The sequence below is a fragment of the Marmota marmota genome, unplaced genomic scaffold (genome assembly GCF_001458135.2).
Source record: "Marmota marmota marmota unplaced genomic scaffold, marMar, whole genome shotgun sequence".
Classification (NCBI taxonomy): Eukaryota; Metazoa; Chordata; class Mammalia; order Rodentia; family Sciuridae; genus Marmota; species Marmota marmota.
Genome location: NW_026000109.1, coordinates 477657 through 496326, shown reverse-complemented (window position 1 = coordinate 496326; position 18670 = coordinate 477657). Strand labels below are relative to the sequence as shown.

General features: G+C 36.4%; 2 protein-coding genes across 3 annotated transcripts in view; both read left to right on the top strand.

The window, feature by feature from the left end:
- Fam133b (family with sequence similarity 133 member B) overlaps positions 1 to 4554 on the top strand; it is a 24588-nt gene extending 20034 nt beyond the window's left edge. For both annotated transcript variants that reach the window (XM_048784617.1, XM_048784616.1), the window contains one exon: positions 2531 to 4554. In XM_048784617.1, coding sequence (XP_048640574.1) covers positions 2531 to 2617 — 87 coding nt within the window. In that variant the 3' untranslated portion in view covers positions 2618 to 4554. The remainder of the gene's footprint in view (positions 1 to 2530) is intronic.
- A 952-nt stretch (positions 4555 to 5506) lies between these two features.
- On the top strand, positions 5507 to 17023 carry LOC107160056 (calaxin-like). Its single transcript, XM_048784618.1, has 5 exons — positions 5507 to 6527; positions 11145 to 11300; positions 12953 to 13057; positions 14172 to 14323; positions 16934 to 17023. The coding sequence occupies exons 1-5, from the start codon at positions 6470 to 6472 to the stop codon at positions 16949 to 16951; spliced, it is 489 nt and encodes a 162-aa protein (XP_048640575.1). The 5' UTR covers positions 5507 to 6469; the 3' UTR covers positions 16952 to 17023.
- Positions 17024 to 18670: the final 1647 nt, after the last annotated feature.

Genomic DNA, 18670 nt, shown 5'->3' with positions numbered 1-18670 from the left:
AAAAAAAAAAAAAAAAAAAAAAAAAAAAAAACTTCACCAGTGGAGACTAGTGGACTCAGGTGAAGAGTAATGTTTATACCATGTGGGGGGGTGACAAAAATGAACTGGGCCAGGTGCCATAGTGCACGCCTATTATCCCAGTGGCTTGGAAGGCTGAGACAGGAGGATCATGAGTTCAAAGCCAGCCTCAGGAACAGAGGGATGCTAAGCAACTTTGAGACCTTGTCATTAAATAAAATACAAAAATAGTGCTGAGGATATGGCTCAGTGGTCAAGTGCCCCTGAGTTCAATCCCCAGCACACACACATACACACAAATGAACAGGCATGGATGGATTTGAGGTACATTTTGAACATAGATGGTAGGACTTGCTTCGTGCTTTGGATGTGGAGAGTAAAGTTAAAACAAAGAAGGTAAAAGCTTTGACTTAAGCAAAAGTGACAAATTAATTGTGCCATTTACTAAAGTGGCTACTACAAGATTTGGAGACAAAAATAAAGCATGTTGTTATAGTGATTTAAAATATGTCTCCTGGACAAAAAGATCTGTTAACGAGACACTTAAAAGTTTAAGTTCAAAGCAGTTAAGACTATATGGTAAAGATTTGGGCATCATTGATATTTACGTGGAAGTTAAAGCATGTGACTGGGAAAACATTGGGAACGAAGGGAAGGAAGCCCCCAGGAAGGTTGAAGAGGAGAGTAGCCAGCATGGGAAATGAAGAGGTCTTTGTGATAAAAAAAAACAGCAGAGTGACATTTAAGAAATTAAGAAGAAAAAATATTTTGAGAAGAGAAAGGTCACTTAGTTTTAAAAGCCCCAATTGGGGATGGGGATATAAATTAGTGGTAGAGTACTTACCAGGCATGCATCGGGCCGTTGTTTGAGTCTCAGCACATGAATGGATAAATGAATGACCAAATTATAAAATTGTGGACTTTGTTGTAAAATTCCCTAAGTACTAAAAAGAAAATCATCAAAGTTACTGCTATTTATAGAGGTCTTAGAAAATCGTGGATAGTGCTAATAGATATGGAAGTGGATAGGAGGTTGCATTTCCTGTCCTTAATATGTCTATTTTTTGTTTTGTTTTGTACCAGGAGCACTTTATAGCCCTTTCTATTTTTTATATTGAAACAGGGTCTCACTAAGTTGCTGAGGTTGGCCTAGAACTTGTGATCATTCTGCCTCAGCTTTCCGAGCCACTGGGATTATAGGCATGCCCCTCCGTGCCCAGCAAGTCTTTCTTTTGGTGTAACCTTTTCAAGTATCTATTTTTCCAGAAGTTCTGCCTTCACTTCTATAGCAAAAGTTGTCTGAAAGAGCTGGAGATAAGCAGAACTTCAGCTCTCTTTCATCTTACTCAGAATTTGACTACTTTTTCTAAAAAAAAATGGCATTTAATTCTAAAGATTAAGCATTTGTTTTAGAAGCACAATAGCCAGACATGGTGGCACTCGCCTGTAAGGCAGGAGGACCCCAACTTTGAGGCTAGTCCAGTAATTTAGCAAGACCATGTCTCAAATTTAAAAAAAAAAAAAAAATTTAAAAGGTTGGGAATGTAGCTCAGTGGTAAAATGCTACTGGACTCAATCCCCAGAACCTTAAAACAAAAATATACGAACAAACAAAAAAACACATTACAGTAGTTTTCAGCTGTATGTCAATATACTAATGAGTTGCTGTTAATTTAATAAAGTAGTGCTTCCAGACTGAGCTGTGCATAGTATGTGTTCCTATTTACTTAAAAATAGCAGATTTAAGCCGGGTTGGGTGGCACACGCCTATAATCCCAGCAGCTCTGGAGGCTAAGACAGGAGGATCATGAGTTCAGAGCTAGTTTCAGCAAAAAGCAAGTTTAACTAAGCAACTCAGTGACGCCCTGTCTCTAAATAAAATTCAAAATAGGGCTGGGGATGTGGCTCAGCAGTCAGGTGCCCCTGTGTTCAATCCCTGGTACCAAAAAAGAAAAAAAAAAGGCTGATTTAATATTTCTGTTCTCTCTAAAAACTATTATTTTATTTTACCAAAACAAATGTTGTACTGTGATGGGATACTCCTTTGCAGTAGCTACAATTACTTTACTTGTAGAAATTATAAAACAGGAAATATAACAATTGATAGCATGATTCAATTTAATTTATTGTCTACAGGGAATTTTGTTAGAAGCTGTGGTAATGTGCTAATGACTTAAGTGTTTTGCTGCCTTTCTGAAAATCAACAAAAGGGCTGGGTTGTGGCTCAGCGTAGAGTGCTCACCTAGCATGTGCGAGGCACTGGGTTCAAACCTCAGCACCACATAAAAATAAATAAAATAACTAAAAAAAAAAAAATTTTTTTTTTAAAGAAAATCAACAAAAGACTCCTAGTGCTCATATGATACTGGTAGTTAGGACTCTTGGAAAAATGTTTTGAGTAGTTTATCTTGTATAAATTGCTTATAGTAGCTTAGAAGTACAATTGTAAAGATGTTCATAATTTGCATATTTTCATGATGTAGTGATATCTAACGTAGAATTGTCTTTACAGGAAAAAACCAAAAAGAAAAAGAAGCATAAGAAACACAGTAAGAAGAAGAAAAAGAAGGCTGCTAGTTCAAGTCCTGACTCACCGTAACAATAAGAAAAACCAGGATTCCCTTATAAAGAAAGTGCAATGTCAAAGGAAATTTCAACTGTGAAAATTATGACATATTTACTAAAATGCATGAATTTTCTTGTTTTTAGAATTATTCCTGGACTATTAGAGCCATTCAGAGGCCACTGTGTGGAAGGGCCATGATTATTGCCTGCTGCTTGAACATCTGTTTTTTCTTCCAGTGCTTGATAACTGGAAGATAATACACTGCAGTCATACTAGTGGTTAAGATATTTGGGAATAAAGCTAATATTTTAAACTAGAAGTACCTAGTGATAAATCAACACAAATTGAATCTGGATGCATCTTTAAGGTATAATCAGAATTGACCAGATGACTCTAGTTAAAATTTTTAAAGTAGGGATCACATTAATATTTCAAAATCCTTACTGTGTAGATAAGTGTATTTTAATTTTTCCCCCTTGTATGCTTTTATTTACCTGGGGAAGGAGATTTTAAAGTGGAGGGGGGTGATTTGCTATCTCTTTAGCTAGCAGAATAGCGTGCCTTTGATCTTCACACATCCTACTTTTATGGACACAGTAGCCATGCTTCCTGGGGAGGTCAGAGCTGGGTACCAACAGTCTTTACCCTTTACTGAGCTTAATGACATCCTTGGACTTTATCATATGCTGCTTTGAGTGAACCAGAAAAACAACCCTTTACAGCATGAGAAAGTCCCCGAAGCTCTGGTATTTATCTCCATGATAATAATAACTGAATGTTTTTTAGCTTTAGAATGTGTTACGTCATTTGAATTAAGTTTGACTATACTTTGGCTTTGGAGATAGACACTGGTACCTTTTGGACTTGATAGCTGAAGATTCTAAAATGCATGTTTTATACAGTTAAGTTTAACTGGTCAGGAAAATTTTATGTAACCAGCAATAGTTACTTTATTTTTTGTATGAATTTTGTTTAGGCTGCAATGTTTAGCTTTTGTTAACTCCTTACTCTTGCTGTCTTAAGTTCATTACTATGTTTAGTGGCATACTTGCCAAGATATTTAGCATGTAAAAAGCAGGGTTTTGATTTTTTTTTTTTTTTTTTTTTTTTTTTAACAGCTTCATATTGAAGCTGAGACTTATATAAACAAGTTGAATGGCAGGCCTGGTATGCTGTATCTTGTTACATAAAGCTGTTGCCAGAATCTTAGTAAATATAATGTTTTAAAAGCTTGTTGTCTTTGTATGTTAATAACAAATTATAATGAGTTAAATTTAAGTGAGAGTTTTATCACTGCTCTTTCTGTGTCATATTTTACTAAGATTTTGTGCCTCATATCTTCTGCTGAATTATTAGGAATGTTAAAAGGAATTGATAAATCACTTTCATTTTACATTTTTATATAATCAAGTAATATGAAATATAATTTGATGTACAGTTTTGCCTGTTACAGGGGGTATGCTGATTATAGTGGCATATGCACAGAACATTTTGGCATGACGAGGCTGAATAAATAGCTATTTTACTTAAAAATAGCTGTGTTCTTATCTCCCTTTGGGTCACAGGTAGTTATAAAGATAAATACCACTTGGTTAGTAGGTAGATAAGATAGAACCACAAGTTTTTTAACTATAAAAGTAACATTTCCTAGAAAATTCCTTTAGATTTTGTGCTTAAGACTGCATACTGTCAAAAGATATCTATGCTCAAGTACACAGAAATTTTGACCAGCATTTCATATTCCAAAAGAAAATTGTTAATGAAAGTGCCAAAAAAAAAATTTATTAGGTCATTTGTTGGTTAGTTTTGCTATGAATATAGAAGCATAACTTTATAGACTGGTCCAGAATATAATTGTCCTGTCCCGCTAGAAGCAACTGTTCATTAGGCTGGGGAAGAGGGAACAATGTGATTTGATTAAAAAAAAAAAAAACTATACTTTTCAGATTCTGTTTACTGAATATGAAACACCTTTTTTCATTGTTTTTCTAATAACAGTCTTCCAGTAATGTATGGAAAGAGTATTTGACAGAGTAATGCTGTCAGTTATGTTTATTTCATAGTTAACTACAATGTACAGGATAATAATATCTCTTCCTCCTTCCACAAACCACGCTTTGTCTTTCTTGAGTAACTGAACACCAATTGTACAAAGACGAGGCATGTTGTTTCGATAACGGTACTTGGATAACTGCCAGAAATTGATGAGTGTCTGGATAGAAAAATTGGCTCTATACCAGTGCTACTTACTTTAGTCACTTTGAATTTCCTTGGTTGCCCTCAGTGTATTTAGGTATTTGAAGTACCATTAGAGTGTCTTGATTTTATTTTATTCAGAATACAGGTTCTTTTTTTTTTTTCATTTAAGATGTGTTAAAAATTAATTTTCTATCTTTTCATTGTAAACAGTAGACTAACCTCAGGGAAGCCAAGTGAGAACTGCTATTTGAACTTTTTTTAACTTAAAACCTATGAGCATCCATCTAGTATTTTTGGAAGGAAGATTTTAGGAAGACAGCCCCCTGCCCCCAATTATTTGCCTTGTTTTAAAACTTTTTTTTTTTTTTTGTCCCTGAGATTGAAGATAGGGGTGCATAATCACTGAACCATATCCCCAGCCCTTTTTTATTTTTATTTTGAGGCAGGGTCTCACTAATTGCTTAGGGCCAAGGCCTCCCAGGTAGCTGGGATTACAGCCATGTAATTATTAAGTATTAAATATTTAAGTATAAAGGTTTACTTTGGCCAGCTTAGAGGAGGTTATAACCTTTGAAGGAAATGTTGATGCCCTGGCTTAAAACTAATTTTAATGTTAAGAATCTAGTAAGGGGGCTGGGGATGTGGCTCAAGCGGTAGCACGCTTGCCTGGCATGCATGCGGCCCAGGTTCGATCCTCAGCACCACATACAAAGAAAGATGTTGTGTCCGCCGAAAACTAAAAATAAATATTAAAATTCTCTCTCTCTCTCTCTTAAAAAAAAAAAAAGAATCTAGTAAGGGGGGTGGGGGTATAGCTCAGTGGTAGCATATGAGGCTCTGGGTTTAATCCCTAAGACCCACCCTACCCAAATTGGTAAGAATATTGTATCTTAGGGCTGGGGATATGCTCGGGATATAGCTCAGTGATAAAAGATGTGTGTCTAAGCATTTGTGAGGCCCTGGGTTTAATCTCTAGTACCATAAGAATATTGCATCCAAAATTCTAGAAATAATTTTAGTACATTTTCTTGATCTTACTACAGTGAAGGCCAACAGACCATAGACTAGTAGGTAGCGTGGATTTTAAAATAGACATATGAGTTCAGCTTTGTCCTAACCATGTTTCTTGCTAGCTAGTCAGTCAGGTCTAAATAGGAGGCATGAAAGTGGGTTTTTACATCCTAGAAGCTCCCAGATTGAAGCCTCTCATTTGGATTTCATAAGGGTGCTTGGTTAGAGTTTAGAGGAGGTTATAACCTTTGAAGGAAATGTTGACGCCCTAGAAAATTATTTCAACTTAATAAGCTCGTTGTGATCTTAGTTATTTTATGTTCAAATAAAGTGGAAAAACATTTCTGATTTGTGCTGATAATATAAATGGCAAAAATATGAAATGCAACTTTAAGTGATACTTAGCCCAAAAGAAAAGATGTTAGAATTACTATAACGTTTCAGATCAAAATAACCTTAATGAAATTCCTGCATATATCCCAAGTAGTGGCAACCATTGTTGCATATTTTTTTTCAACTGCTTAGAAACCTTTTGTTTGGTTGCTGGCTAGTTGCCATGGTCTCATTGTGTCTGAGATTAGAGTAGTGACCTCTGCTATCGGTGTAACTCAAGACACCCAGGCTTAGAGCTTGACTATCTGGGGAATCTTATTGTGTGCTGGAGCCACAGTCAACATGAACCAGAGGGTTCTGAAGAAACTGGTGGAACCCATCAGTAAAACTGTCAAGAGCTGTAAGTACTGACCAGACATCCTATACTGCCTGAACATTGGTTCTGTCAAATTAAAAAATCAATAGACATTAGTTGGACATTAACAAGTGCTTTGTAAACCTAAAATAGATTCCCTCTACTTCTATGTACTATTTTGGCTATCTATTAAAAATAGGCAATTAAGCAATTATACTAAACAAAATATTTTAACCTTTGGGTATCCTAAAATGTATGTGAGAAGAAGAGCTTGAGGATTTACATGGCATCATGTGAAAGGGTTATCTGACAACTAAGAACTGATTTTATTTTAGTCATACTGAAATTTAATGAAAAATTTTTAAGTATAAAGGTTTACTTTGGCCAATTCCCTGAATTTTCTGGCACAAAACTCAATGGTGAATGATTGCTCTACTCCAGAATTAATAAAAATAATTTTAAAAAACAGCATGGTACTTTGCACACAGAAAATATTTGCTTATTAAAGTTAGTTCAATGTAACACTTTTTTAAGCCTTGCCATGAATCAACTTTAACAAGGAATCTTAACAGTTTTGTTTCTCGGATATGACTGAAAGTCCTGACTGATAATTCTCAATCTGTTAGACATTCATGAAGTTACTTAATTTCAGCCACAGACTCATTATTTCAGTCTCATTATGGAATACGTCCATTTCATCTTGTACGACCTCAGGGTAATACCACCTACAACTTCCACTGAAGTCTTAACTCAGTTTTCCATTTGGGATTTATGTGATTGAAGTTCCTCAGGCACTTCTAAGGATCTGTTTACCAATCTTGCTTACATATATTACATGCTTAATATCTGTTCTGTAGATTTAGCCAGTGCTGAGTATAATAAATACTGTCATTTCTTTCTTAATGGAGGCTGAGTCTTAGAACATTCAAAAGGAAATTTGGGACCTGGAGTGTGGCTCAGGGGTAAAATGCTCGCCTAGTATGTCCAAGGCCCTGGGTTCGATCCTTGGCACCACATAAAAATAAATAAAATAAAGGTAATGTGTCCATCTACAACCAAAAATAAATATTTTTTAAAAAGGAAGTTTTACATATTTTTAAAATCCAATTCCCCCATAATAATCAAGTTATTTTAGCAATGTCTGCTAGCCATATGTTGAATATTATAGTTTGTTATTTGAAAGCAATTGCTGGGATCTGTAGATAGGAATATATAATTGATCAGAACCATATCTCATAGTACTGTATTTGAAAAAAAGAAGGTATTGGATTCCTTCGTTTTCTCAAAGCTTTTGACACTAATTCCTGTGCAAAAACTTAAGCCCTGAATGAATAGTTAACTGTTTTACACTCTGATCACAAATAACCTGTATTTACTGAGCTTTTCCTTAATGAGACACTGTACTAAGTGGTTTATATTAAGCATCTTTAAATTTTAAGCACAAACCCAATAGGGTATGTGATATTTTCCTAGTTTTCAGTACTAGAAACCAAAATTAGATCTTTTTATCAAAAGTTAGCTAGTGGACTTTTCTGGTTCTGGCAAAGTTGATGTTGAATCTGATGCTGTAGACTCCACTAAAATATTATCTTTAGTTCTCAAATTAACCCTATTGATAAGCATTTCAGAGAGTCCTTGTGCTCTTTCTATGTAGCTTGCTCTCACATAGTAAGTGCACAATAAAGACTCCTTAAATTTAGCTCAGTTCTTGACTCACTGCAGTTGAGACCAGGATAGACACTGGTCTTGTGACTGAAATTTTGTTGTTAGTGGGTAGGAATGGTGGGAGCTAACAAGAGGGAGTAATTATCTTAACCTCACAGGGATTGACTTTTTATTATTTCTTTTGATGTACAAAATTCTAATTGTCTGATTTGGCAAAATGTTGAAGTGATTTCTCCTGGGCTTTGCTTTAGACCTCAAGTGGAAATCTTCATAATTTAGTCATTGATCAGAAGGACTCTTCTAGTCCATACAACTTCCACCATGCGACTCTCCTCAGAAAGCTAGTTACCTCCAGTGACCTCACAAAGGAAATTGTTCCCACACAGCAAATACCAATTTTTTTTTTTCAGACAGATCTAGAATGTTTTATGTTCTGGAGCTAATATAACTTGTACATATTAATCTTTATTCTGCTCTCTAGAGTTGCACTGACTAATATGGTAGCCACTAGCTGCTTTTGACTACTTACATGTAAAAACTGGTTTAAAATAAAATCCATTTTCTTGATCACACTAGCCACTTTTCAGGGGTCAACATGTGGGTGACAACTACCAAACTGAACAGCACACCAAACTGAACAGCACAGATATAAAACATTTCAGAAAGCTTCATTGGGTGATGCTTTGGAGACACAAATAATTCACCTTTTCCAAATAATTACCTTAAATCTAGTGGGGGAAACAGGTAAATAATCACTTCAAGGGTATGGCCTCACAGGTATGCAAACTGTACATTCTCACTGGGCCCCATTTATAATTTAATATTCGGTTGCTCACAGTTTCTGAACAAGAGACTTGCTTTTTCATTGTTCGCTAGGCCTACACGTTCTATAGTTAAGCCTGACTATACTTCTTATTCCAAATATAAATATAATAATTACAGGATTAACTATACCATCATAATCAAAAAGGTTTTAATTGAAAATGTAAAACCACCCTAGATGTATTAAAAGTCTCTAGAAGTGTCCCAAATTTTCACTCCAGGTATTAGATAACACTGGGGACTTTCAAAACCTAATCATTTCATGTTGCTTTATTTAACTGATCATTTGGCATCTAGAAGTGACTCTTATTTCACATATTTCTTCACCTCTCCAACTTAAGTCCTGAATTTGACAAGTACTTCCATTTACAAGTGACAGTGTTTTATCATTTGCTTGGCAAATATTTATTGAGAGCCTACCATTGTGCTAGATATCTATAAGAATGAAAGAGTTTGTCAGCTACCTTACCAAAATTCATATATATTGTGAAATGTATCTCTGATCACTCCTACCAAAGGGAGGAAAAATATTTGTTGAACAGGAGCAGTATTTCTCATAATGTTCATTTTTGGACCACCTCAGAGAATCTACCCCTTCTCTGCCCCATGCTTATTAACTATGCAGGTTCCTAGGACTTGTTCCAGATCTAAATCAGAATTACTAACAGTAAGCCCAAGAATCAACTTTTAAACAAGAGCTCAGTTGACTCTTATATCCCAGGGATTGAGAATTTTGGGGTTAAGCCAGTAAATATTTTGCAACAAGAGATCAGGGGTAGTCAAAATGGTTTAGGAAAATTCATCTGGCAAAGTTGTATCAAAGGAGAAAAGTGAGAAGTCTTAAAGCCAGGAGTGGAGTGACAGGACAGGGCTTTGGCCAAGAAGGTGGAAATAAGGACAGAAAACCTGGGAGGGAGCCTGAGATGCTGCCGAAAATCAACAGGACTTTGTGAATACCAGATCTGTCCGTTTTAACCTGAAGTTTTTAAATATTCACATACACAGGTCTTGCTCCAGACTTAGTAAAATGCTGTTTTGAAGAAATACACAGGTGATTCTGATGTACTGTCAGAATTGTGAATCCAGAGGTTAGACTTAATGGGTTAGGGACAGGAGCTGTTAAGTATCTGAATTCCAAGGAGTGGGATAGCTGGGTCAAATGATGATTCCATTCCAAGTTTTCTAAGGAATCTCCATACTGCTTTTCAGATTGGTTGCACCAATTTACAGCTCCACCAGCAATGTATGAGTGTGTCTTTCCCCCTACATCCTCACCGCTGGGCATGGTAGTGCATGCCTGTAATCCCAGCAGCTAGGGAACCTGAGGCAGGAGGGTCACAAGTTCAAAGCCAGCCTCAGCAAAAGTGAGGTGCTAAGCAACTCAGTGAGACCCTGTCTCTAAATAAAATAAAAAATAGGGCTGGGGATGTGGCTGAGTGGTCGAATACCTGAGTTCAATCTCTTATCAAAAAGAAGGGAAAAAAATGCCCTTCTCCCATCAGCCAATCCTCTGCTACCTTATCACTTCTTCCCAACTCCCATTAAGACATGTTCAATCTCAACCCTAATTCTACCTCTTTTATTAACTGTTATTCAATTTCCATAAAATTCACTTCTTACTGCCTCCAACACACTCCTTCCTAAATAAATTACTATATACATCCTTCAAGGCCCAGTTCAAAGTCTACTTCTCCCATGAAAATGGCCCAACTCGGGGCTAGGGATGTGGCTCAAGTGGTAGCACGCTCGCCTGACATGCATGCAGCCCAGGTTCAATCATCAGCACCACATACAAACAAAGATGTTGTGTCTGCTGAAAACTAAAAAAAAAAAAATATTAAATTCTCTCTCTCTCTCTCTCTCTCTCTCTCTCTCTCAAAAAAAGAAGAAAAAGAAAGAAAGAAAATGGCTCAACTCCCCTCCACCAAACCAATTTCACATGTCTATGTTAGTGATCATTATATTACATAATTTAGCAGTTACATACTGTCTTAAGAATTTCTGAGTTAGGCCCACCTTAATTGTGTAAGCTCTTAAGAAGTCTGTATCATTCTTTTTCCCCCTATCTTCAGACTAGCATTAAAGGAACAAAATAGTAGCTTAGTAAAATATATGTAATTAGGTTAAATAATTCAATGATTAAATCTAAGTTGTATTTGTATTTTCACTTTACAGTCAAAAGAAGTGAAGTAGAGTGTCTCATAAGACTCTTTTACAGCGTGGTGGGAAGAACTGGTGGGAAATCTGGAAATACTGGGCTAGATCGTAACAAATTTCGAGGGATCCTGAACAACATATTTGGAATGACTGATGATACATTGATGGATAGGGGTAAGAAGTCATTAACAGACTAAAACATGTCAATCTGAATGGAAACTACATAATATGTATTCAATTTTCATCATAGACTGAACTTTTTTCATTGCCAAATAGGTAATTGTTTGTGAGGATGGTTTTTTTTACATTTTTTTTTTGTAGGTGAACACAATATCTTTATTTTATTTATTTTTATGGGGTGCTGAGGATCGAACCCAGTGCCTCACACTTACTAGGCAAGCACTCTACCACTGAACCCAATCCCAGTCCCATGAGGATGGTTTCTATAAAAACTACTATTTTAAAATTTTTATAATTAACTCACACTAATTGTACAAATGAATGGGTTTCACTGTGACACTTTCATATATGAACATATTGTGCCTTGATCATGTCTACCACTACCCCTTCTACAACCTCTTGTTCTCCCTCCTCCACCCTTCCTTCTTTCAATACCATCCCCTTCCCAAATATAGCATCTCTTCTACTTTGAGATTTTGGGGTTTTTTTAGTTTTCACATATGAGAGAAAATGTGTGATACTCCTTGTCTTTATGTGTTAGGCTTATTTTAATTAACATGATGTCCTTCAATTTCATCCATTTGTGAGGATGCCTTTTTTTTAAGTCTTAGTTGGACACAATACCTTTATTTTTTATTTATTTATTTTTTTATGTGGTGCTGAGGATCAAACAGAGCTTCACACACGCTAGGCAAGTGCTCTACCACTGAGCCAACAACCCCAGCCCCAAAGATGCTTTTTTTAATACAAATTCACTCAGAATTTCATATCTCCATAGCTGTATGGCTTTGAGAAATAATCAGCAATAAATAAATTCTCAAAAGAGAAGCATCTTGTGGCTTTTAATCATGATGTTTTGGGGGTTATATATTACAGACAAATTATTCATTGACCTCTTTTTCCTCAAAAAAATGGAGAATGTATCAGTATAAAAATGATAATGACTCTTCATTAGAAATCAAAAATTATATTACTTGAAATAAGAAATAGTGTAATCCAATTAGTTTCAGTAACAGATCTTTAAAGTGAACAATTTTGTAAGTTTTGACATATGTATACACCTGTAAAACAACTACAATAATCAAAATCATTAACATATTTATCATCTCCAAAAGAGTAAATAACATTTTAATTTATCTTCTACAGTATAATATCAAGATTTCACTGGCAATTTTTAAAATAGTGTATTATTTAAATAATTTACCTTCAAGTAGTTTTGGAAACTTTTTAGAGCAAAATTTCCACCACTTTTTATCACCAGATTACCTAGCATCATAGGAACAAATTTTTAGGAATAGAAATTATGTCACTTATTAGCTACATTGTTTGTCTTGGCCCCGCTGTGACTGTATAAAACATAAAAAATGAAGCACATTCTTTCTCATGAAACAGAATGACTTTTTGTTTTAAGTGTATAGGGGAAAACACATTTCCAATAATTTTGACACTTTCTGGGTGATTGGACCAAAACCGTTTTTCCTCCTCAATGTGGGAGTTTTTCTATCTATTCTCTCTCTCTCTCCTCTCTCTCTCTCTCTCTCTCTCACACACACACACACACACACACACACACACACACACACAGTTAAGTTATAAAACATCTCAATTACAACATACCAACATTCTTTTTTCTTTGTTTGTTTTAGTCTTTTCTGCACTTGACAAAGACAATGATAACTCCATAAATGTGAAAGAATGGGTAAAAGGATTGTCAGTGTTTCTTCGAGGGACATTTGAAGAAAAGTTGAAATGTAAGATGGAATTACTGCCTTAATAATATATATCATCAATTTTGTAGTGAATGCTTATGCATTTAAAAATATGAAATCAGTGTTGTCTATAACAACTTTGCAAAAGTTATTCACAACAGCTTGAAAAAATAAAACAGACCAGATGAAATGGGTGGCCTATTTGTTAGGTCATGGAAGAGTCCCAAGTGCTAGAGCCCCAATCACTTCCTTCCCTGGTTCCATAATGCTCAAATGTCCCTAGAATGATTCTTTGGCTTACAGCCCAGGCTAAGAACAGCAGCTAAGGGTCAGGCTTGTGTCAACTCTGATCAGCTGGCAGGGCTGAGGCTTCTGAGGATGCTTCTGGGCTCAGCCCCTGATGTGGGTCTGTTCATGTGTTATTTTGAGGCCATTCCTCACCTTTTTTTTTAAATATTTATTTTATTATTTTTTAGTTCTCGGCGGATACAACATCTTTGTTTGTATGTGGTGCTGAGGATCAAACCCGGGCCACACGCATGCCAGGCGAGCGCGCTACTGCTTGAGCCACATCCCCAGCCCATTCCTCATCTTTTCATCAAAGAAAACATGAGGGTTGGCACAGGATTAAGTTAAACACACACTAACCACTGGACACTAATACTCTGCTGTTAGATTTGTTTTAGACAACTGAGCAGAGGAAAATGGTTGAAGACAGTGCAAGCCCAAAGATAGGAGTGTTATAAGTGAAGCCACCTACTTATTAAAAATAACATTAGAGTCACAAAGAGGACAGTCTCCCAATTATCTTCCTAATAGCGGCTCCAGTCTGTCTTGTTGGTATGATGTTTATTTCCTATGTTTTACTCCTCTGGCATCAGGATTTGGGGAGAGGAACCCTGGAAAGAGAATAGGAATAATTTTAAATGGAATTTTCAAGGAAATGAATTGCTTAAAATATCTAAAGACATGTAACAAAGATTCTTTATTCTAAAATCTTCCTACCACATAACTTCCTACCATATTACTATCAGTAATAATATGGCAGATAAATTGTTTTTCTCTTTTGGTATCTTATGTTGAAATAATTAAGGAGAAGACTAATGACATTTAACGGTTCTCATCCAAGTCTTTAAACTTCTTATGTTTTAAAAAGTGTGTTTTGAAGTTTATTATTTGAATGGAGATGGTTACATTTCTCGAGAGGAAATATTCAACATGTTGAAGAACAGTCTGTATCAACAATCGTCTGAAGAAGAGAATGATGAAGGAGTAAAAGAATTGGTAGAGATAGCACTGAAGAAAATGGTAAGACTGAAAAACTGTAATGCATATACTCAATCAAGATGATGTTGCATAAACCTTAAGAAATTTAATTTCCTTAAATTATATTGATGAACGTCAGGTCTTTTTGTTTATTCTCTGCTCTATTCATCTCATGATTCCATCTCTGCTCATCTAAAAGTGTCTGGCTGATAGATGAGCAGAGATGGAATGAAAGCATTCTACCACTAAGCCACAACCCCAGTCCTAAATATTAACTTAAATTTTTTTTTTTAATTGTAGATGGACACTAAATCTTTGTTGTCGCGTTCCCAGCGACTTAAACACTCAAACCTTTCGCCCACCAGGGACGCCATTTGCCTAGTTACATGCCACTAAAACACTCAGGGGTCACTCCAGGAGAACTGGGCTGCGTGAAATAACCACACAAGAGACAGAAATACTTTTTTTTTGTGGGGCGGGGTGTGCTGTGATGGCTCCTCTGACCTTAAGGGTCCGCAGAAAGAGAGAGCGAGTATGTGCTGACCCCTTTTATTGAGGAGAAGCTATTCAAATGAGGCAAGGGGTCAGATTTCAGAGGGCTGAGTCTATCTTCATGATGTCCACTGTCAGCAGGTTGACTGACATCTAGGAAGGGCCACACCCAAGGGCAGAGTAAGAGAAGGGAAAAAAGGGCGTTTCCATGGAACATTCCAACCCAAACAGGACAAGGGGTAATATTATAAAGGAACAGGTGAGCATAGCTCCACGCCATGGGGATGTAGGAAGGCACGCTCATGAATGAGACACAGTAACTGGACCTTTAAGATCAGGGCTACTGTCTGGCTTACGTAGGCAACCAGATCACAGAGTAACCGAGATGCCAAACCAATCAGAAGAGGAGACAAATGCGGTCACGTGCTAGTTTGGCCTCCCACACTTTGTTTTATTTATTTATTTTTTATGTGGTGCTGAGGATCAAACCCAGTGCTTCACGCATGCGCAGTAAGCACTCAACCACTGAGCTACAATCCCAGCCCATAAATATGAACTTTATTCCTTAAAATATTTTACTATTAGTAAAACCTCATTAATTTAGGGGGAGGCCAGATTCAGTTCATGTAAAATTGGGTCCACTTTATTTTGTCTTCATGACCTCTCCCCTACAATCCATCGAAGTATTCATTACAACAAAATAACAAAAATAAAAATATTTGACCTTTACAGAATACCTGCTATATATGCCAGACTCTCCAGAGAACTTTAATGTATTGATTCATTTTATCCTCAAAATAATCCTATCTCCATTTGCAGATGACAAAAACTGAAGTATAAAAAGGTTTACCTAATGTCACATTAGAAAACCTTGTACAAAATTTATCTTTCACTAAAACCAATAGTAGCTCTTTTCTATGGACATACTGACTTCTACGCTTTTCTTACTGTCACCCTAAACTGGATACAGTAAGGTTTTGTGAATCCAAGGCAGCACTGGCCCATGCCACTGACATTACTCTGAAACTCAGGAAAGCAACCAAGGATTCCATTAAGGCAAACTTCAGAGTATCCTCTTCTTTCAGAAATACTCTGAATCTGCTGCAAGGGCTGAGTGTAGATTACTTCTTCAGAGACAGTAGCTTTCCCAGCACCACCCATCCCCTTCTTTTTTCCAAGGAAGTGTTTTTGCAATAAACTTTTTTTTTTTTTGACAATGTATTCAAATTTTTCTCTAGATTAAGACTCCAGGCTGGAATTGTAGCTCAGTTGTAGAGCACTTGCCTCACATGTGTGAGGCACTGGGTTTGACCCTCAGCAGCACATAAAAATAAATAAATGAAATAAAGGTATTGTGTTCATCTACAACTAAAAACTCTCAGCAACCCCGATGAAGTCATGCCCAGAAGTGAAAAAACAAGGACTCATCTCATCTGACCCAACTCAATTAATCAGTTAAAGGCATCCATAATCTACACACAAGTTCTCCGTATTTTCCCTACCTGCACAATATAGTAATATATCCTAAGCCTTGTCATGAAAGCTTTACTGACTTATACCCTGCTGTCAATTCAGGTGGCTCCTCTACCTATCCAGATCTCAACCATCCTTAAACCCAGCAGTGATCTGCAGGCTTCATCTCATGACTCCAGTCTATCCTGAGCAGCTACTGCTGTAACTCCTGGTGACCTGATCCATAACAAAGCAACTTCACTTCTATCCTTTTTACCCAATAGGCTCCCAACTAAGAGATCTTTTGAGGAACAAGTGCTACAAAAAAAAAAATTAAGCTTGAAAAATCTGCTCTGCTTCACCTATTTCATCACAAAAGGAGTAAAATAATAGAATTCTTCTATTTTTCTTATTTCCCCAATTCAAGTGTAATTTTAAGGATAAGGCTAAATTTTATATTGCTAAGGTGACTTGGATATGCCTATTAGAATAATAGGAATAAAATTAAGTGGTATCCATAAATAATATGTACCTTCTGATTTAGGTAAATAATGTCTTCAAAAGTGTGAATTTACAGCTTTACTTGGTGAACCTTTTAGTCTAAACAGCTGTTTTCCATGGCAAAATGTAAAATGGCTCTATATCACTTATCAAGAAATCATCTTCCTGTCTAGGATTATGACAACGATGGCAAGGTATCTTTTGCAGACTTTGAAAAAGCAGTGAGAGAAGACAGACTTCTGTTGGAGGTGTTTGGACCATGTTTGCCAACAGCACAGGTATATTACAAATGCCAAAAGCTCAATTTGATGAGGGAACTTTTGTGTGTATGTGTGTGTGTAAGATACTGGGGATCAAATCCAAGGCTCATACATTCTAGGCAAACACTGAGCTATATCCCCAGTCTGATTTATCTGTTTGTTTATTTATAGTACTAGGGATTGAACCCAGCACCTTCAGGCAAATTCTCTAGCTCTGAGCCTACATCCCCAGTCCTTTTTATTTTGAGACAGGGTCTCACTAAGTTGTTCAGGAATTTATAATCCCCCTGCCTCAGCCAAACAAACAGCTGGGATTTTATGTGTGTGCTACCATGCCTAGCTTGAGGGAACATTTTAACACGGTCAGAAATTAGTACTTGCTAGACTCTGATCTCTGTAGCTGTAGCCCGTTGCTGAAGTTCAGACAATCATAAATAAAGTGGCCCCATCCCATTTTATTTGTGCTCAAGAAGAATTTTCATGTATGAATCTGACAAATTTTCTGAGCTGAAAGATCAACCCAGTAATTGATTTGGCTCATAAAATTTCCTTATTCTTCCTTTGATCAATTATACTTTTCAAACATAATGTAGGAAGTAACTCTTATTTTCTGTTAATAACTTATAGGGTGATTTTGCAAATTAACTTGCATGTTGCTAAATTATTCTTATCCATCTAAGCTCCTTTCTCTTATTTGTCCTACTGTAGTTTATTTCCTAGACCCCAAATTTTAGTTCTGTCTGGAAATGTGTAGAAAAAAAGCCATGTGTAAAAGGTAAGTTTCCAATTTTAAGAGACTGATAGGTGAAAAGAGCAATAGCATAAATGGACTGGATTGGAGTAACAACTTAGGATATCGAACACCCAACATTCTTCAGCCTCTCCCCAAGAGTTTATCTTTCACAGTTATCTAGAGCCTTCTCTGTTCTAGCAATAGTATTTCCTGAGAACTTGTGAAAAATGAAGAATTTCAGCCCCCACCCAAAACTAACTGAATCAGAATCTATTCTCCTCAACCCTCACTTGACACAAGAAAGCTTTCTTTATCATCATGGTCAAATATTGTGTATGTTGGTGAAATGGGGACACAGCTGGACTCTTTACAGTCACAAGGACCTACTCAAGAACAGAGAATCTATCTTAATGGCTCCTCCCTTTAGGAAATTCTTCAGAAAACTTACCCTCTTAACCATTTAAAAAAATTTTTTTAGTTATAAATGGACACACTACCTTTATTTATTTTTATGCGGTGCTGAGGATTGAACCCAGTGTCTCAACATGCTAGGCAAACACTCTACCGCTGAGCTACAATCCCAGCCCTCTCTTTTTTTTTTTGTAGTGCTGGGTATTGAACCCAGGGACTTATGCATGTGAGGGAAGCACTCTACTAACTGAGCTAAATCCCTAGCCCTTAACCATTTTTAAGTGTACAGTTCAGTAGTGTCGAGTATGTACACAAAGTCATACCATCAATCTCCATAATTCTTTCCATCTTGCAAAACTGAAATTCTGTACTCATTAAACAACTCCCCATTTTCCCTCCCCACCACCATAAGAACTTGCAATTTGGCAAGATCCTGAGATGGAGAGTCAAAGCACCTTACTATTAAAAAAATAATTTAAAAAAATCATTATTTTAGGTGTAGATGGACATAACACAATGCCTTTATTTTTATGTGATGCT

Excerpts from the sequence above, each read along its gene's own strand:
- LOC107160056 (XM_048784618.1), top strand. The coding sequence starts at position 6,470 with ATGAACCAGAGGGTTCTGAAGAAACTGGTGGAACCCATCAGTAAAACT. Across the intron at positions 6,528-11,144 it reads CAGTAAAACTGTCAAGAGCT|TCAAAAGAAGTGAAGTAGAG; the intron begins GTAAGTACTGAC and ends TTCACTTTACAG. Across the intron at positions 11,301-12,952 it reads TGATACATTGATGGATAGGG|TCTTTTCTGCACTTGACAAA; the intron begins GTAAGAAGTCAT and ends TGTTTGTTTTAG.